A 21,460-nucleotide genomic window follows, 5' to 3' on the forward strand; every position below is an offset into this window, starting at 1 on the left:
GACAGGATTGTGTCGAGGCACAGATCTGAGGAAGGGTACCAAAAAATGTCTGCAGCATTGAAGGTCTCAAACACAGTGGCCTCCATCATTCTTAAATGGAAGAAGTTTGGAACCACCAAAACTCTTCCTAAAGCTGGACGCCCGACCAAACTGAGCAATCAGGGGAGAAGGACCTTGGTCAGGGAGGTGACCAAGAACCTGATGATCACTAACAGAGCTCCAGAGTTCCTCTGTTTTAGATTACTCTGCAGCACTCCACCAATCAGGTCTTTATGGTAGAGTGGCCAGATAGAAGCTACTCCTCTGTAAAAGGCACAACAGCCTGCTTGGAATTTGCCAAAAGGTCATTACTAATGATGTGGGGAAACTGGGAGGGTATTAGTCCTGTGTAATTTCCATATCCAAGAGTTAAGAAAAATAATAACATCCATAGCACTTTAATCGTGGTGAACAACCGCAGTTAGAGAGCAATAAGTCATGATTTGACCTCTGTAGTCATCCTGAAATCTTCCAGTCACCAAAAAGGTTAGAAAAACCCCTATGTACAGAAGTAGGATCTTAATTTGAGCCAGTTTTTTTTTTTTGAGGCACTCTCACATATGTGTCATACAACTGTTAGCCCCAACCCGTTTACTGCCATTTTTGGGGTACTTCCCCTGTTGTCCAGGCCAGCACTGTTTCTTAACACAGCGAGCAGCCAGTCGCACCAATGTGTCGGAGGAAACACCGTGCTCCCGGCGACCTTGGTTAGCGCGCACTGCACCCGGCCCGCCACAGGAGTCACCGGTGTGCGATGAGACAAGGATATCCCTACCGGCCAAACCCTCACTAACCCGGACGACGCTAGGCCAATTGTGCGTCTGGGCGGGAACCCAGAGTCTCTGATGGCACAGCTAGCGCTGCAGTGCTCTAGACCACTGAGCCACCCAGGAGTCCCCAATTAATGGTTATTTTTGTAGGGATAGATAGAAATAAAAGTGTAAGTGGAAATGACATACTTCAAAAGCCTTTTTTTTACTCTGGTGTCATGGAAAGGTCAATAATGTGCTACCCTTTCTGGAATTGGCAAGGCTCCAATGTATTTCAGCATCATCCCTTGCAATACGATGAAGCTAAAGTAAAACATGATGGCTACAAAGATCAAATTAGAGTTTTATTAACCTCTTTTACTGTGGGTAAACAAACAATACATGTTTAAAACAGACACTGTGGACAGAACTTTCATATCAAACATTTTTGTAGGCAAAAAAACAAAACAGAAAACCCTCTCCAAAAAATGACAAAAAGGGTATATTCTTTATTGTTGTCCAGGCCATCTTGGTCTGTGAAAGCACATAAACATCGGTGTTAGACATGGCATGGCTGCACTGGCATCCATTATCAACTGTAGCAGGTTTGTTCTCAACTTGAAAACACACCATTTTGTTTCCTCCTGGATTAGGGGACCCCACTGGATCATCTGAAAGAAATAACTTTTTAGGGTATTCATGTTTAAACACAATTTCCTACTTGATAGGTCAATGTCCAAACAATGAACGTGGGGGACACCATTAACTAACACCAACCGAAAAGGGGAGTTAAATCATTGGCTGAAATAAGAGGAAATTCACTCATCACTAAGCTAATACTTTATGATCACATGGCATTCAATCAGAGGCTGAATTCACAGTAAGCCGTCTACAACCAGGGCATATATAAACACACACACACACACAGTACTGTATTATCAGAGGGGAGAAAAAAGAGATGAAGATGTTTTCATAGTAGCGAGAGTTTCCACTCTGTGCATAAATAACTAGTCTCCGCTAATAGAGCTAAGGCTGAGAGCCTCTTAAACAAGATTACTGCAGGCTTCAGTGGACACTAATGTTGATTCATATTCATTTATGATGTCCGCCACACTCCTCTCTCGACTGAAGTAAAATCGATACATCCATAGAGAAACACAAACAGTACAGATTGAGATACGGAAAATTATTTCTCTGTCCTCAGTCAGTGGATTATATATCTGTCAGATAACTGGCTGGCTGCTGTGATGTTCGTGTCGGACAGCATTGGCTGATTTCACTGGCACACACTCGCACAGATGCCGATCAAATATGAAATGTTTGCATGTAATTACTGTAAAAGCCCTAGAGGGCACAGAGACTGATGCCTGCACTTACCGTCCAATCAGACAAGTATCTATCACACACACTAAACAATATACGCACACAGATGCATACACACAGAGCAGTACTTCAAAACCTCTGACCACGTGAAGGGAACTTTGACCAGGAACAGTGGCTACATGCACTTGACATGATGTTGTTGGGATAGATAGCACTGGGCAGCTGGGAGATTGGAGGTCAACCAGGTCAAACAGCTTCCATGATCAGAATTACTCTAGTGTATGGTAAACACACTCATCATCTAACTACACCTCTAATGCCACTGTATATTAGGCAATAGGAAAACAATGACAGAAGTTTATAGTGCAAATTTGCAAACCTCTCAATAATCTTACATATGAAGCCTCTGATGTGCTCCTGTTTGCTTGCATCTCATTGCACAATAAATAAGCTGCCAGCCACAGCGAGACTATGGTGATTACACTCTCCAAATCAGCCTCTAAAATGTCTGCTCTCCTGGTCTAATCTGTGTGGTGGGTCGTTTTTACCTGTCACTCCACCACTCTACCCTCACCTGGCACCCGTGCCTCTGTCACCCCCCTCAAAAATAGTTTTTTTGTGTGTGAAGACAATCAATTCCAATTCTCCAGGGATGAACGGGTTGTAAAGCAAGTAAGTCCTTTCAGGGCTTATAGCTCTAAATACTACATAGAATGTCTTTGGGTAAATTAACATAGGTTGACCCCACACATCACATCAGCAGGTTGACTGCATTAGTCTTAGACGGCTTGTAGACGAGCCAGTGAGTTGTAAAGGCCGGACCGACAAAGCAGCGAGAACAATGCCAATCATCAGTCCGTAAAAAGAGAGGTAGAGAGAAACAGAATGGTTCTTTTCATCTGGATTCCTCAAACAGCTGCCATCCCCACGAGTGTCTGTGTGACTGGCCTGCTCCCTCTGCCAGAGCCATGCACTGACGGCGAGAAAAGAGAGAGAAGACAGTGCTAAACTCGGAGTTGTCATTGTTGAGCACAACATGACACGGGAGTATGAATCAGTGCTGCACAGCTACAACACCAAGTAGACGGTCCTTGACGTGTTCAAATGAGTCAATTGAGGGAAGGAGAGAGGGTACTGTGCTGAAAACCTCTTCAGCTTTAGCTACAAATCACAACAGTGCAGAGTTTTAGCTCCATGACAGGCTGTGTCGCAAAATCTATAATGCATTGCCAAGTGAGTCATCAAAACGTATCAGCTATTCCACATATGTATACCTATGATTTACATTTCACACACGCACTGTGCCTCCCTGAACCGGGAAAACATACATCAGTATGAAGGACAAGCGGTAGAAAAACATCCAGAAGCCCAATACAAATGTAACTCCCTCTCTCTAGTCTTGCACACCTCTAATACTACTGTTATCCATCTCTAATATTAGCTGCCCTGAACACAGTGTGTGTGACCAATCATATCATAGCGGGCCTGGGAGGAGTATTCCACTGTTACAGTGGGAAGCTAGGACTCTTGGTCACATGTTGTGAACCCAACATTCCCCAACCACTTCAGTGTCTGATTGGCAGGGCCAGCGGGCCTGCAACATTTCCATCCATCGCCAGGCACACCAGAGGGGACAGGGCGACAGTGACATTCTCCATGGCGGTGACCATTGATGGCAATCTGATGACAGCCACATGCCAAAGAAAAGATGCCACTACATAAGACCAGCACCCCTCTATTCAATATACCCTCATTCCTGCAATGTCTTAGGCTTACATCCAAATGTCTATTAATTAATAAGGGCCAGTGAATTCCTCGATGAAGGAGAGGGATACCAAACCATACGAAGGCTGCTCCACCTCAAAGATGGTATGCTAATTAGCAGCTAGCAAAGCCCCCATCACTGTCTAAACATAGCCCAGAGCTTCCTTACCTTTCCATTACATTTATTACATTAACCGGCCTGCTAATGCCATAGACAAAACCCCTCAGCACCTCTTTTCTCTGGACTAATGACTCAAATACTCTTAATCAAAGGTTGACTCATTAAATACATCAACATTTAGTCCAGAGGTCTAATTGTTGGGCCTTTTAAAGAGTAAGCTAATCGTAAATGAAATCTCTGTTTAATAAGCACACAGCCAGACACAAAGGCAAGAGGAAAATAGCCGGAGGCTGTCATCATTAAAACAACACAGGCGATCAATTAGTGCTCATCATCAGTAGGATGCCAAAAAAGAAAGGGACTACATTAGATACAGATTTTAGAATTGCCAAGTTTATTTCCCATTTTCCATGTATAAAATATACACATTTATAGGAATAGGGGGGTACCAGCAGTATGGATTTTAAAAAGCAGTATACATTTTTCCTAATATTTCAGTTCATTGTATGCAATCAAGAGAGGATACTTTTATCAACGTCCTGTCCAAGTCTTGCCTAGAGTCAGTTACTTTCTTTACTAAGAAAATACACAAGTTTTGAGAAACAGAGGACATGTTTCTTACCATAATTGCTAAAGCTTGGAAAATATGATATCTTAAAACCTCAAATGAAAGCATAGAACTTTTCCCTGATTCAAAGTGCAAACAACAAGGCTTCATTACTATTTTATAGAGCAAAGCAAAGTCCAGATGGATGAACATAAATCTACACTAGAGTTACAGTCCACAGTGGATAACAGATATATACAAACAGTATTCTATGTCATATGAATACAGGTGTTATTCCAAGAAAGTTCATGATACATTTATTATTGAATTATGACCAAAACTTTTTATTTTATTTTGCGACATTAGGTTCCCTTAGAGATGTTTCCTAGTGGATGATAAACTTAATAAATAATTACTGTACTGATTTTTAAAAATTGATACACAAAATGCCAATTAATTAATCCAACTACACATTCCACATTGTAGTTGGCCACTGATGTACTTCACGTAAGCTTATTGCGATGGTCTGTAAGGTCAGTTCCATACTATACAACTAGTTTTGGACTGTCATCTCAACCACCCCACCTACCCTCTCCATCCACCCTTCCCCCTTTAAGAGATGTCTACTCAGAGAGCTTGATTGCAGAGAGCAGTGTTGACTGGCCACACACAGCATGGGTGCACTTGCCAATGGGGGGTCTACAAAAACTAGCTTCTCCAACCCGAACTGGCTCCAAACATTTGAGAAGATCTGGAGGATAGAAATGAAGACAAACCAACATATATATAAAAATAAGTTGCTGAAAATGGGAGTCTGGTTGGGAAGCTAGCTACCTTTGTGATGGTTTGGACTTTCCCCGTAGCCCGTCTGGCCCCGACTGATCAATATGAGGAGTACTAAGTACTTTCTGATAGTACTGTGAGGGATGTAAGTATTGTATACCAAGGTTATTATAGTTTTGAGATTTTCTATTTAAGTGATAACGCCCTCAAAGCCGGTGTTTGGAGGCTATATTAGCATGGGTGTTGTTAATGCCCTCAAAGCCGGTGTTTGGAGGATATATTAGCATGGGTGTTGTTAGGCTCTAAACACCGGCTTTGAGGGCATTATCACTTTTATACAACGGTTACCAACATATTCAAATAATGATTGACATATTTTCATTAAAAACGTTAGTCCCGACACAAATTGTTCAGAGGAGCTAGCCAACAACACAGCTAACACAATCACTTCAAATATTGAAGCTGTAAAGAGTGCAAAAATAAATGATGCCAGCTGATTCATGATTTCGAGTGACTGAGAAACGCTTGCCTGCCTGTCTTGTCCCGACCCCTAGACGTTCATTACTATGGGAAAGCTGGAGATCGAATTTGAATATGGAAAACAATGTTGCAAATGTCGGAGACACAAGGTTTATACAAATCTCCGCTGTTGAAACCGAAATGTTAGTCTAAAAGAAATGTGAGATAATGTCAAGATGCTTTTTATAGTGGAGATCAAGTTTATAAATTGTCTGGCTGGGCTGATGAGACAGTGGATTGCGCAGTCAGATGGAACAGAGTAAATAGGAATTTTAACATCATAGATTTAGCCGGTGGTAACTTGTAGAATAGACACCGACTGGAATGCACTTTTAACCAACCAGCATTAGACCCACCCAATATATTTTTTGTTCTTATTAGTTTTTAGATGTGTATTTGAAATTCAGTTAGTTTCAGGTAGATATCAGACTTGATTTACTAGTTTTTATTTAATTAGAGTTTAATACAATTATTTATATTTCGTTTTTATATTATTTTAGTTTTAGGGACAGAAACAAGCCTGTGTGCGGCAGGCTAGGAGCCATTTATGTGTTGTAGGCCAATAGTCAGCTTTTTTGGGATGTCACTGTTTGACACTGGGGGTGATGGTCTGGTCATAGGTTTGGTTAGGTTTAAATCAATCTTAATGTGACTTGGATTTAAAAGGATAATCGTCGGTGTCTGACTCAGATTCATCCTCCGAAATACAACCCAGCCAAGTCGCACTGCTTCTTGACACAATGACCGCATAACCTGGGAAGCCAGCCGCACCAATGTGTCAGAGGAAACACTGTACACCTGGCGACCGTGTCAGCGTGCTTTGCGCCCGGCCCCCCACAAGAGTTGCTAGAGCGCGACCGGATAAGAACATCCCTACCGGCCAAACCCTCCCCTAACCCTGACGACGCTGGGCCAATTGTGCGCCACCCATAAACAAAGCGGTCAGTCCTTTCTCCATTCGTAAACACACAGGGTTATTTTTCATGCCTCTTTCAGAATCTTCTTAACTTTCTGGGTTGCTGTATCCATTTGCGAAGCAATCAACCAGATTAGTCTAGCAGCGCCTTGAGTTTTACATTTTGGATCAAGTGTTCTGTTGAATTTTCTGAAAGGTGGCTCATTGCACAGTCTCTTGGATTTGCCAGACTGGATTAATAAATTAACCAGTGCTTCTTCTCTTTTTATTTTTAGCTTATTTTGTGCACAAATTTGTTTACATCCCTTATAGTGAGCATTTCTCTTTTTCCGAGATAACCCTGACAGGTGTGGCATATCAAGAAGCTGATTAAACAGCATGATTCTTACACAAGTGTACCTTGTGCTGGGGACAATAAAAGGCCACTAAAATGTGCAGTTGTCACCATAGATGTACATAGCCCATCTATAATTTAGCCCAAACAACTACCTCTTTCCCTACTGTATTTATTTATTTTATTTATTTATTTATCTCTCTAGTCACCCCCAAAACCAATTCTTTCTTTGGCCGCCTCTCCTTCCAGTTCTCTGCTGCCAATGACTGGAACAAACTACAAAAATCTCTGAAACTGGAAACACTTCTCCCTCACTAGCTTTAAGCACCAACTGTCAGAGCAGCTCACAGATTACTGCACCTGTACATAGCCCACCTATAATTTAGCCCAAACCAACTACCTATACCTCTTTCCCTACTGTATTTAATTAATTAATTTTGCTCCTTTGCACCCCATTTTTTATTTCTACTTTGCACATTCTTCCACTGTAAATCTACCATTCCAGTGTTTTACTTGCTATATTGTATTTACTTTGTCACCATGGGCTTTTTTGCCTTTACTTCCCTTATGTCACCTCATCTGCTCACATCGTATATAGACTCATTTCTACTGTATTATTGACTGTATGTTTGTTTTACTCCATGTGTAACTCAGTGTTGTTGTATGTGTCGAACTGCTTTGCTTCATCTTGGCCAGGTCGCAATTGTAAATGAGAACTTGTTCTCAACTTGCCTAGCTGGTTAAATAAAGGAGAAATAAAAATAAATAAAATAGTCTCGACGGAGAATGCAATTAGCATGGAGACTACAGGAATATCCACCAGAGCTGTTGCCAGATAATTAAATGTTAATTTCTCTACCATAAGCCGCCTCCGTCATTTTAGAGAATTAGGCAGTATGTCCAACTGGTCTCACAACCGCAAACCACATATAACCCAGAACCTCCACATCCGGCTTCTTCAACTGCAGGATCATCTGAGACCAGCCACCCGGACAGCTAATAAAACTAAGGAGTATTTCTGTCTGTTATAAAGTTTTTTTGTGAGAGAAAAACTAATTCTGATTGCCCAGTCATGTGAAATCCATAGATTAGGGCTAAATGATTTTAATTTAATTGACTGATTTCCTTATATGCACTGAAATCATTGAAAGTGTTGCATGTTGCGTTTATTTTTTTGTTCAGTATAAAACATAAACAGATATCCCTTCTCAGAGCATGTTGGCACAGCATTTTGCTTTCATCAATAATAATAAATGGGTATGATGAGAGGAAGAGGATGAGGAAGAAAGGGACAAAGAGGAGAGTGAGTGAGGAGAGTGGAGAAGGAAGAGGAAGATGGGGGAGATGGAGGGAGCAAAATGGGGAGGAATAAGGAGGGGAGAGAAAGGAATAGAAGAAGACGAGAACAGGAAGAAGAGCAGGAGGGGGAGAGGGTGAAGCAGAACAGAGGGAGAGAGAGGAGCTTATCTAACAAAGCCCGGGTTGCGTCGCCACTCTCCTGAGCGCTTCAGATCGCATTCCACTAAAATGCACCTTGGGGGAAGTGGCTATGTGACACAGCAGCACAGGAAGAGGAGGAAAAGGAGGGCAGAGAAAAATAGGGGAGCGGGAGAGAGGGAGGAGGTAGAGTGTAGAGAGTGGTAGATGAGGTAGGGGGAAAGGGAGAGCAATTAGGGGGTAGAGGGGGCGAGTGTCTGGGGTAAGGGTACAGAGATCAGTGGTTTGAGGGAGGAGAAGGGCGAGGGTTGAAAAAGGTACAGGAGGGAGAAGAGAAAGGAGTGAGGAAGACTAGAGGGGGAGAAAAGAGTGGAGGGGGGGATGGTGGGGAAGGAGGGATGATATAGTAGGAAAGCTAGCTGTGACTTCATGCTGCCCTTCAGATTCTCAGAAGTGTGCTGTGGTCACACACTTTTCCTCCACACACTACTGACAGAGACACACATGCAAGTGTGTGCGTAGCGAGGGTTCAAACACGTAGACAAATGTATACACTAAAGCACAAAGATAGACACACTCTTATGTGAACACAACAAATGAGCGCACACTACCGAAACACGTACCCCCACACAGAAGAGCCCAACGATGAGTGATACTTACTGATTGGAACCAAATCCACCCGCAGACCCAAAGCCTGCAAGAAAACCAACAAACACAATTAACCATGTAGATGAAGACGTATCAGTGGAAAAAATTAAAACACCTCTGTATAATGTAGACTGAATCAGAGAGAAAACTACTACTATTTCCACCGTATTACCTCTGGTACAGAGCCAGTCAACCACATAAGACACAGCATAAACCACAATAATATGACTTGTTCTAGACCTAACGATCGGACATACGCAAACAGCAGCATCCACGGCTCCAGAGCAGGAGTGGAGGGAGACAGAGGGAAAAATAAGAGGGAGGCTGGACTATTTGAAAAGTCAAAAGTGTGTGTGTGTGTACGTGTGTGTGAGAGAGTGACATATTAAGAGCTACACACAAAGCCAGAGGGAGAGAGGGCAAGCATGTGAGGGAGTAGAGGAATGAGAGAGAAATACAGTGAGAGAACAAGAAGAAAAAGAGAGAACGAGAGAGTGAAACTAAGATGGTAAACGGTGGTCTTCCCACCCCCCTCTTCCCGTTTTGAGAAAACTGGGCCATATACAAACATTATTCTGACAGAAAGTAGCTTGCGTGGCGGCATGCGGCCATAGCAGGTATTTGGGTTAATAGGAAGACGCTGGTGGGATTCCACCACCCCTACGGCTATCCTAGCATTAGCCTTGCACTGCATCTTGTGGCCCTGTTGTACTGCACAGCAGACAGAGTGCTGGGGGATAGCATTAGCCACTAGGCTAACTGACTGCTATTTATCCAGCCACTAATGAGTTGAGCTAACCAGTGGCTCTGCTTCAGGGGAATATGGGAAGAGACTCATTGGCAGGACTTCAAATGAAGACTTGAGCTCTTTTGTTTGTTCCTTGTTAGCATGGCTGGGAGAGTGGGGAGGAGACCGCAGGGGCAGATAAGACTAAGCCGGGTGTTGGAATCATTTCATATGCTTTGTACAGTTTTAGTCACTAGAAGAGGGAGGGAAGGGAACATGTCAATGAAGACTTGGAGTGCATCCTCTAGAGTGGCATCCTCTGCACTGATCTGAAAGAACTGAATGGGTGAGATAGTAGTACACACCTCCTCCTCCCTGCTGTCCGAACGCAGAGAAGCCGCTGAGCTGAGCAGCTCCGAACCCTGACCCCTGCTGCTGCTGGGCCAGGTTACCAAAGGACGGGGCACTCTGGTTGGCCAGTGCACCAAACGACGGTGTGCTTTGTTGAGTGGAGGCAAAGCTGTGAGGGGAGAGAGAAACAAACGACTGAAAATAGATTCAGATTTAATAGATCTAACAATAACCCAATCAAAATTCAGGAAGATGTGTTGCTTAGAAAAACCATTGGTACAATTGATTTATTACATTTTGACACACAAACTGGGAAATATGCTGGTCAGTTTCCATCCACCCTAAATACTACATCAGTCCTGAACCCCCTGACGCCATACAGAGGGAGGTCGAATTACTATGACCTGCGCTCCCCTCTCCTCCAGGTTACAGACTGTCTAGTATAGTCACTGTAGCACACTGCCCCAGTCCCTCTACTCTGCTTACATTACCATTCTAACCCAGAGGACAGGTTCCTAAAATATGCAGAGAAACAGCCTTGCCTGGAAAAATATCAGAGCCCATTACATCAAAGCATATTGCAATAATAGTTTATTTGAATTACAATGGAATAAGTCGCTGACGCTCCCACGGCACTTCCCTTACTGATCTGGGCTCTGTATGTGGAGGCTGGGTCACTGTCAGGGAGAGGAGTGTGTTTTAATGTTTTATTCAGTTTAAATGTGTAGTAGAACAGTCTAAATGAAAGCTAGATGTCTTCTGTAGCTCATTTGGTAGAGCATGGCTCTTGCAATGGCAGGATAGCTGGTTTGATTCCCGGGACCACCCAAATGTAGAATGTATGCACGCATGACTAAGTCGTTTCGGATAAAAGCGTCTGATAAATGGCATATCTTAAATTATTATATTTTGACATGGAGGCTTCAGTTGCCCTGAGTGAGATACAAGAGCAGCACCAGTCACACAGCTGTACCTCCAGGATTAGTTTTCGAGAGTCAAACATCAGCAGAGACGAGGGGAGGAGGAAGGGGAATTGACGTAGAATATAGCGTGTGTGTGTGAGGCCGTTCAGAGAGGAGAAAGAAGGAAAGATAACAGAAACAAGGGCAAAAGATAGTGACATTAAAGAAGAGAGTGAGAGAGTAATGAAGAGAGAGGGGTAGAGAATAGTCTAGGCCACAGCCAGCTCAGCTGCTCTGCTGGTTCTAATCTGGGAAGCAGACCCCTGGACCGAAATATAGGCTGACCTCTGACCTTAATATGGGAGCCAATCACTTGCCGGCCTGCCTGCCGGCTGTCTTTAACCGCTCTTGGGTCAATCCAGGACCAGGTTCATCTTTTAACTACTAGGCTTGGGAGATGTACTGTTTATACCGTATACAGGGTTATTTACAAATACCACCGGTATGATTTCCGATACCTCACGGGGGCTTCGTGCAAAGCCACTGCTTATTACTATAGGTTGATTATAACTATAATAAATCTAAGAGGTGTCAAATAAATGATATCCAACTCAGGGTTCCAGCTAAGCATTAGGTTAGCTAACTTGCCTACTGCCTAGATGTCAAAAATCAAGCTTCTTGGTTACAGCAGGGACATTTAATACACTCCTGGATCAAGATCCCTGTCGCCTAAATTGTTTTGTGCGTCCCCACAAAAAAATATATATTTTTGGAAATAGCACCCATTGCGTGTACTCCCGGTAATAGCTTACACCCCGGTAGGGTACAGAAACGGTATGAAAATCTGGATATCGCCCAAGCCCACTTTGTACAGCCCCACGGCTAAATTGAGGAACCACTTCTAAAGATAGGGAGGGTGACATTTACTGGCTGTAGGGAGTCCTGAGGCGTTTTATCTTTGAACTATCTTTTAATAAATCTCTGCAAAGGTTTGGAAAACAACTAAACTAGGACCGGCATTCGTAAACAACTTCTATATTTATCTTTGTGAACAGGACGACGGGTGATGACAAGCGAAATAAAGAGCCGTAAAAATATTACCTCACGAGTCCTGACATTATGAAAAGAACTAGACTGAAAAAAACTGACTGAACCGAGGAAAGGACTGACTGAAAACACTAAGCCTGCTGCCATTTGACAGTTCCATGGGATTAAACCCTGACAGGACAGAACTGAGAAATGACTTCAGGGCAAGGCTAGCTCGTCTTCCTGAAACCAACAGGACCTAAGGCAGAGGGTGTAAAGTGTGTGTGTGTGCGCACGAGTGAGAGTAGGGGGTGGTAGAGGATTGAGGGGTGGGGATTTAGCCGGTAATCCCCTCCTGACAACTTGTGCCCAATACATGACCCCCAGGGGTAGATAGAAGATAGATAGAAGGAAGGAACCAGCTCATCTTAAAATCATCTGGCAGTATGACCCCAGAATGGGATTATCTGGGTGGAATAATCTCTCTCTGCATGGCTCCGTGGTTTGGGTCTTGGCAGAAGCAGGCCTGCGCCCCAGCAGGGGGGGGGGGGGGGGATCTGAACGGTAGGGGATGGAGGAATAATCCCATTTTCTCCCATAATCTTACAATGAGGGTTGCAGTTAAACTCGGAATAGAGGTTGACTCAGCAGGGGGTCTGGGTGGTTAGAGCTGACTGAATCCCATCCCCTGATGAATTGTGTTTAAAACATACCAGCAATGCTTGCTCTAAACTATTGTGGACTTTTCTAAACTAAATTTCAAGCTCATTGAAGGCAAGACGAAGCACACAATGTGTGCCAGTAACCATATTCTCAAGTCATACCTTATAGAAAAACAATTTTATAAATGCTGACAGATAATTTGTTCATTCGACATGGAGGGAACTTTTTGTGTCAGAAAAATGTATTATGCGAGAAACGGTAGTGGAAATGCCTTAATGCGAAAATATTGATATAATAACCATCTTATTGAAGTAAACTCGGAGTCACCCGATGACATGGTGTGTCGTCCTCCCACTACATATCTGGAAACCATGCAGTTTATTACCCTACAGATGAAATAAGTTATGATGAATGTTACAGAGTGGTGAAAGTGTAAATTGATGAGCTTTATGCTCCTCTCCAATAGACAGGGTCTTATTCTGGTGACATGATGATTGATGCTTGAATGTCATTAAATGATCCATAATAATGTCATCATGTAGACTACCCACACTGCATCTGTGAGCTGTTGGGTAAAGCGCACATACCAAGACCAGACTGGGCACATTTGTTATTTAACGCAACAGTTGTGACAAAACTATCGGTTGAAAATTAAATGGAAACACATTGAACTTTAGATTTTTATTCAGTACAGTGCCTTCAGAAAGTATTCATACCCTTTGACTTTTTCCAAACGCTATTGTGTTACAGCCTGAATTTAAAAAATGGCTAAATTGAGATTTTGTGTCAATGGCCTACAAATAATGTCAGAGGAATTATTTTGAGACATTTTTACAAATTAATTATAAATCAAAATTCGAAATCAATAAGTATTCAACCTCATTGTTATGGTAAGACTTTGCTTAACAAGTCACATAATACATTGCATGGACTCACTTTGTGTTCAAGACAATGTTAATAAAACTGGATGTTTGGACCTGGATGCTGATTGGATGAGCAGCATTCCAAGCCGTGCTGTATTAGCCATCACAGACACACCTATGCCTGCTAACAGTACCATCTAAACATTATCACTGCACCGCCATAAGAATGTCATGTTAATGTTGCTGTCTGAATCATCTCTTGTATTCATCTCAACTCGCACATAATTTCCCCTCGCTTCCAGCTTAGCATTTAGTTTGGTACAGCGGGGGTTAATATACACCTTGCTGTCTGTCTGTCCAACCTGGAAACAATGTTTCACTTTTTCATTTTGATCTCTGTAGTACCGTACATACACTGAGTGTATAGAACTTTAGGAACACCTGCTCTTTCCATGGCATAGACTGCCCAAGTGAATCCAGGTGAAAGCTATGATCCCTTATTGATGTCAGTGTAGATGAAGGGGAGGAGACAGGATAAAGAAGGATTTTTAAGCCTCGAGACAATTGGGATATGGATTGTGTAAATGTGCCTTTCAAAGGGTGAATGGGCAAGACAAAAGATTTGTGCCTTTGAATGGAGTATGGTAATAGGTGCCAGGAGAATGAATGATCATGAATGATCATGAATGATCCACCACCCAAAGGACATGCAGACAACTGTGGGAAGGAAGCATTGGAGTCAACACGGGCCAGCATCCCTGTGGAACACTTTCGACACCTTTTAGAGTCAATGCCCCGACAAATTGAGGCTGTTCTGAGGGCAAAAGGGGGTGCAACTCAATATTAGGAAGGTTTTCCTAATGTTTTGTACACTCCGTGTTGCGTGAACAGTGCCCAGATGAGAACTTCTTCTGAGCCACTCGAAATCACGCCTCAACGTCATTATCATGGACATATCCAAGTAAATGTCAATGTAAAAAAAAAGCTAAATGAAACCGAAATGCAGCTAGTGTACTGTCGTTTAATGTTTGATGCGACTGAGTTAGCTCAAGTTGGCTAGCTAGCATGCAAGCAAGTGAAAAGAACGTTATCCAGACTGCATAGCAACCATTTTGCTTAGAACAGATGACAAGGCTTTTTTGCATAGCAACTATGCAAAAATAATTAACAACTGGGTCGTGTCCGTAGCAACATGACCAAAAGAACTAACAACCAGATTTTTGTCCAAACTACTATACAGCTTCTGGTCAAATAATGAAATTGTATGAATTGACTTATCAAAATAAAATTTTTATGAAAATATGTAATTCATTATTTTAATACGTTGGTAACGGTTTTATAAAAGCAATAAGTAAATGGGTTACTTATCGCGTTTAACAACACCATATACCTGTGACTATATTCATGCTACATCACTGCCTTTTGTGCCTTATTTCTTAATTAACATGACTTTAGAATGACAACCTCATCTCTGTACCTCACACATTGCAATTATCTGTAAGGTCCCTCAGTCAAGGAGTGAATTCCCAACACAGATTCAACCACAAAGACCAGGGAGGTTTTCCAATGCCTTGACAAAGGGCACCTATTGGTAGATGGGGGAAAAAAAAGAAGAAGCAAACATGGAATACCCCTTTGAGCATAGTGAAGTTATTCATTACACTTTGGATGGTGTATCAATGGATCAACATTGTAGTTACCCCACAATACTAACCACTAGACTCTTTCAAAATTGTTTTACAAGGTGGTATTAAAATGGTTTGAATAGTCTTTTTGTGTCAACAATCCACACCAAATACTAATGTCAAAGTGTGTGTGTGTGTGTGTGTGTGTGTGTGGGGGGGGGACATAAAACACTGTTTTGAGTATGTAAGTATTCAACCCCCTGAGTCAAAAATACATGTTAGAATCACCTTTTGCAGAGATTACAACTTAGTCTTTCTGGGTATGTCTCTAAGAGCTTTGCACAACTGGATTGTACAATATTTGCACATTATTCTTTAAAATATTCTTCAATCTCTTAAATGAGTTCTTGATCATTGCTAGATAGCCATTTTCAAGTCTTGCCATAGATATTCAAGCAGATTTAAGTCAAAACTGTAACTAGGCCACTCATTAACATTCAATGTCGTCTTGGTAAGCAACTCCAGTCTATATTTGGCCTGGTGTTTTAGGTTATTGTCCTGCTGAAAGATTAATTCATCTCCCCGTGTCTGTTGGTTTTCCTGTAGGATTTTCCTTGTGCTCTATATTCCATTTATTCTTATCCCAAAAATCATCCTAATCCTTGCCGATGACAAGCATACCCATAACATGATGCAGCCACCACCATGCTTGAAAATCTGAAGAGTGGTACTCCGTGATGCGTTGGATTTACCCAAACATAAAATATTGTATTCAGAACATGAAGTAAAAAAAAAAGTTTTTTTGCCGTTTTACTTTAGTGATTTATTGCAAACAGGATGCATGTTTTGGAATATTTTTTACTCTGGACAGGCTTCCTTTTCACTGCCATTTAGGGGTAAATACTTTGAAGGCACTGTACATGAAAACCTAAGCAAAAAAGTACCTTGTGTGCACTACATCACGCACTGATTTTATCCACAACAAGTCAGTTTGGTGGAAACACCACTGGTAGGAAAATACACATATATTCTTTATGCTAATGTTTTAATATTTGCATGAAAATCTGTCACCAATTGGATGGAAACCTGGCTAGTGTAGCTGAGCAGGGCTTAGGGCGGTATGCCCAAGTTGAGAAATGAGGTCGGGGATAGCCTGCAATTGCTTATTTACCATGTGTGAATATGAAAACACTGTCAGGGATGTGTCATCGTGCTGTCAGCTGGAACGTGAGGTGTTGCATAACTAGCCCCTCAGGTGGCTGAAACCCGTGCCCATAATTCTTTCCTTTTATTAGTCAACCTTTTTAATATACATGACAACCAACCCAGACAATAAAAACATTTAAAGACATTCTGAAGCCTGTATGCTGAGTATTATCAAGAATATTCAGCTGTAATTTCAGAATAATTCTAAAAGTCTTCACTCTTCATATCCAATACAGGTCTAACAGGGTCTCTTACCCGAATCCTCCCACGTTGGCGGCTGCCGTTCCCTCTCCAAACACCTTGCTGGCTGAGGAGCCCATGGGACTGCTAAAAGAGGGTGCTGAGCCAAACGCTGCTGCCCCCCCAAAAGCTGGGGAGCCCCCAAAAGCAGGAGGGCTACCGAACACAGGGGCGCTCCCAAAACCACCTGTAGGAGTACAGAGAGAGGGGTGTGTGAGGAAGGGTCAAGTGGTTGACTTTGCATTTGATAAAATACGTGTGAGAGGGATGGTTACATGAATACGCTTGACATGTGTATGAGCAATATTGTTGTATTGGTTGAGACGGGGGATGGAAGAACGTCTCAGGGGACACTAACCATACATAATAGCAAAGGCTTCAAAAGTAGAGGCACCGTTTACCTTATTCCTACATTTTGAACCATGTGTATATGTCACAGCTGGTGATGCCCTAAAAATAACATCCCAACATGATTAATAATGTTGTATTATCATCTGCTCTACAACACTCCATTTCCGGTCAGGGACAATTGCTCTCACACACACATAGCATAAGGGCTAGGAGGGCTTGACGGGAATTGATTGCCAACCACACACACTCTGGGGCTGAGAAAGGAGGAGTTAAAGAGAGGGGAGCACTGAAATTACAGCCTGGCTACGAGACGAGCACGGCCCAGTGAATAATTGATTGAGCTAATGTAATAGGATTACATTCCTTGGAGCAGCACTGAAAACCCCCAGGTCCCGTATTTACAAAGCCTCTCAGAGTAGGAGTGCTGATCTAGGATCAGTTACTCCTACTCTGAGAGGCTTTGTGAATATGGGCCCAAGAGTTTAGGGGTAGACGCCTATGATAAAGCTAGGAGAGGTGATGTCCTTTGGCAGTGCCAGATGTCTTGGCATTTTACTCAGCTAACTAAAACTGCAGTGGTAATAACTTTTGGGGAACGCTATGACTTTCTATTTGCTAAGACATGCTATAATTTTAGCAAGCTTGAGGAAATATTAGAACTGCGTTGGCAAAATGTATGCTATGACTGCTCTGGCCAAATAGACACCAAGACTGTTCACTAGCTATGAAAGACGCAGCATTGTGGAATGTAGCCTGACCATGTTCCACTAGTGCTGTACTGGCAGAAAGAGATAAGGTGACTCTCACTGTAGCTCAGATGATAAAGGAGGACAGAGTGAGTCTCTCCTTGGGGAGCTAGAGCTGGGGGCAGCTGAGGTTGCAGGGAGTGGAGCCACCCCCACCGCATCGCTGGGGAGGAAGTGATGCGTGTGTGGAGTGTTCATCCATCAGCACCTGCCCCACTCTCTGACCCTCAGACGACACTGAGCCAGCCACCGCACCAACAGACAGAGGAAGACAGGACAACATCAGAGACGGAGCCAAGAATGTAAAGGGTCGTTACTATCACTGTCAAAAAGACTAGAGGGGCTAGTGATGGGGAATGTGTTTAGAGAGCTATTGCAGAATAAAGTACAACTACCCTATTGTACCAACTTGTATTGCGTAAGTTAGGCCGGCAGGTCTGATATTACCTTGTAGAAATTTCGCAATTGAAAGATGCTTGCTTGAAAAAGTTAGAATCGACATACTCTTCAAAGTGATATATTTTGTAAGATAGGCTATTGAGACCCAAAATTTAATAACAGATGGGTTATTTGTGACATGGTTGGACAACACTTTTGAAAATAACCATGGACACAAGTCTGTAGTTGACAGAGCTGTGTGACTATTGTCACTGATTTTGGGTTGAGGGTGTAGCCTACCTGTCTGTTTGGCAGGGGTGGAGAAGGAGCCGAACCCCTGAGCGGCCACGCTCCCGCCTCCCGTGCTAAAGGTCCCACTGGCCGTCTGCTCCCCCCCTCCGAATGTTGATGTTGGAGAGCCAAAGCCAAAGGTTTTGGCCCCGCTGTTCCCAAACAGGGTGGGTCCTCCTGTAGGACAGACAGAGGTTAAAAGTGGAGTTTTAGCAGTGGATTTATAGCAGTATAGCATGTAGACAGAAATAGGTGCCGTGCAAATGTTTTGTGCTGGTCCCGTTCATATTTACAGTGCATTCGGAAAGTATTCAGACCCCTTGACTTTGTCTACATTTTGTTACATTACAGACTTATTCGAAAATTGATTAAATATTTGTTTTCCTCAGCAATCCACACACAATACCCCATAATGACAAACTGAAAACAGTTAAAAGGTAGAAAATATATTACAAATAAAATACAGAAATACCTTATGTAAGTATTCAGACCCTTTGCTATGAGACTCGAAATTGAGCTCAAGTGCATCATGTTTCCGTTGATCATCCTTGAGATGTTTCTACAACTTCATTGGAGTCCACCTATGGTAAATTCAATTGATTGATCATGATTTGGAAATATCTCACAGTTGACAGTGCATGTCAGAGCAACAACCAAGCCATCAGGTCAAAGGAATTGTCCGTAGAGTTTCGAGACAGGATTGTGTCGACTCACAGATCTGGGGAATGGTACCAAAATATTTCTGCAGAACACAGTGGCTCGGCCAAACTGAGCAATCAGGGGAGAAGGGCCTTGGTCAGGGAAGGGTCCAAGAGCCCGATGGTCACTCTGACAGAGCTCCAGAGTTCCTCTGTGGAGATGGGAGAAACTTTCAGAAGGACAAGCATCTCTGCATTACTCCACCAATCAGGCCAATCAGTGGCCAGACAGAAGCGACTCCTCAGTAAAAAGGTACATGACAGCCCTCTTGGAGTTTGCCAAAAGGGACCAAAAGAACTCAGACCATGAGAAACAATATTCGCTGATCTGATGAAACCAAGTTTGAACTCTGGCCTGAATGCAAAGCGTCACGTCAAAGAAACCCGGCACCACCCCTACGGTGAAGCATGGTGGCGGCAGCATCATGCTGTGGGGATTTTATTCAGTGGAAGGGACTGGGAGACTAGTGAAGGGGAAAAAAGATTGAGGGAAAGATGAACGGAGCAAAGTACAGAGATACACTTGAGTAAAACCTACTCAAGAACACTCAGTACCTCAGACTGGGGCGAAGGTTCACCTTCCAACAGGATAACAAGCCTAAGTACACAGCCAAGACAACACAGGAGTGGCTTCGGGACAAGTCTTTGAATGTCCTTGAGGGGACCAGCCAGAGCCCGGACTTGAACCTCTGAAAATAGCTGTGCAGCCACGCTCCTCATCCAACCTGACAGAGCTTAAAAGGACCTGCAGAAAAGAATGGGAGAAATTCCCCAAATAAAGGTGTACCGAGCTTGTAGTGTCGTACCCAAGAAGACTCGAGGCTGTAATCGCTGCCAAAAGTGCTACAACAAAGTACTGAGTAAAGGGTCTGAATACTAATGTAAATGTGACATTTCATTCATAAAAATAAAAAAGTACTCGCAGAAAGGTCTAAAAACCTGTTTTTGCTTTGTCATTATGGGGGTAGTGTGTGTAGATTGATGAGGGAAAAAACAATTGAATCAATTTTAGAATAAGGCTGAAATGTAAAAAATGTGGGAAAAGTCTGAATACTTCCCAAATGATCTTCAGGTACAGGAACTCTGCAATTGTTGAGCTAACATTCTATAACAAATGCAGGACTTCAGAGAGGTCTGGAACTCTTTGTTATTGGTCTATTAACCAATTTACCGCACATACCACGATGTTGCCATGGAAAGTCGAAACTACCGCACATGCAAACCTGCTGATTAGAAGGTCCTGTGTAGATTGTATTTTCAAATGATCAAATATTTTCACTCTAACAGTTCGCTTTATCCTCGGTTGTACAATATGATATAAACAAAGAAAAAACAGAAATTTGACGCAACTGGGCCTTTAAAATCGACGTAAAAGGATTCCAAAAGATTTCTAGACAGGGCGCCACTGAGCTAAGCTTCTCACCTAAGTAATGGAATGGGAAACCCTAAACAAGTTCTCGAATTGGCTATTGGTCCCCTCCAAGAGGATGAGTGCGAGGACAAGAGAGATGTAGCAAAACTGAATAATCCTCTATTGCATGGGTAGGGCACCTAAATACAGCTATTTTTATCGGAACAAATAAATCAAATCAACTAATCAAATAAAATTGTTTTTCGCAATACACCAAATACAACAGGTGTAGACATTACAGTGAAATGCTTACTTACAAGCCCTTAACCAACATTGCAGTATAATATTATTTTTTAAATAAGAAATTAACAAATAATTAAAGAGCAGCAGTAAAATAGCAACAGCAAGGCTATATACAGGGGGCACAGTTACAGAGTCAATGTGCGGGGGCACAGGTTAGTCGAGGTAATATGTACATGTCGGTAGAGTTATTATAGTGACTATGCATAGATAATAACAGGGAGCAGCAGCAGCGTAAAAGAGGGGGGGGGGGGGGGGGGCAAAAGTCTGGTTAGCCATTTGATTAGATGTTCAGGAGTCTTATGGCTTGGGGGTAGAAGCCTCTTGGACCTAGATTTGGTGCTCCGGTACTGCTTGCGGTGCGGTATAAGAGAGAACAGTCTATGACTACAGTGGCTGGATTCTGACAATTTTTCTTCTTCTGACACAGTCTAGGATAAATGACCTGGATGGCAGGAAGCTTGGCCCCAGTGATGTACTAGGCCTTATGCACTACCCTCCGTAGTGCCTTGCGGTCAGATGTCGAGCAGTTGCCATACTAGGCGATGATGCAACCAGTCAG

The 21,460-nt window shown here is 42.8% G+C and overlaps 1 protein-coding gene across 1 annotated transcript in view; it reads right to left on the reverse strand.

The window, feature by feature from the left end:
* Positions 1 to 1,140: 1,140 nt before the first annotated feature.
* LOC124047679 (nuclear pore complex protein Nup214-like) overlaps positions 1,141 to 21,460 on the reverse strand; it is a 70,278-nt gene continuing 49,958 nt past the window's right edge. Inside the window, 5 exon segments of the mRNA XM_046367989.1 lie at positions 1,141 to 1,322; positions 9,193 to 9,226; positions 10,273 to 10,427; positions 16,799 to 16,970; positions 18,559 to 18,726. Of these exon segments, the coding sequence (XP_046223945.1) occupies positions 1,298 to 1,322; positions 9,193 to 9,226; positions 10,273 to 10,427; positions 16,799 to 16,970; positions 18,559 to 18,726 (554 nt within the window). The 3' untranslated portion in view covers positions 1,141 to 1,297.

Source organism: Oncorhynchus gorbuscha, linkage group LG11 (genome assembly GCF_021184085.1).
Source record: "Oncorhynchus gorbuscha isolate QuinsamMale2020 ecotype Even-year linkage group LG11, OgorEven_v1.0, whole genome shotgun sequence".
NCBI lineage: Eukaryota > Metazoa > Chordata > Actinopteri > Salmoniformes > Salmonidae > Oncorhynchus > Oncorhynchus gorbuscha.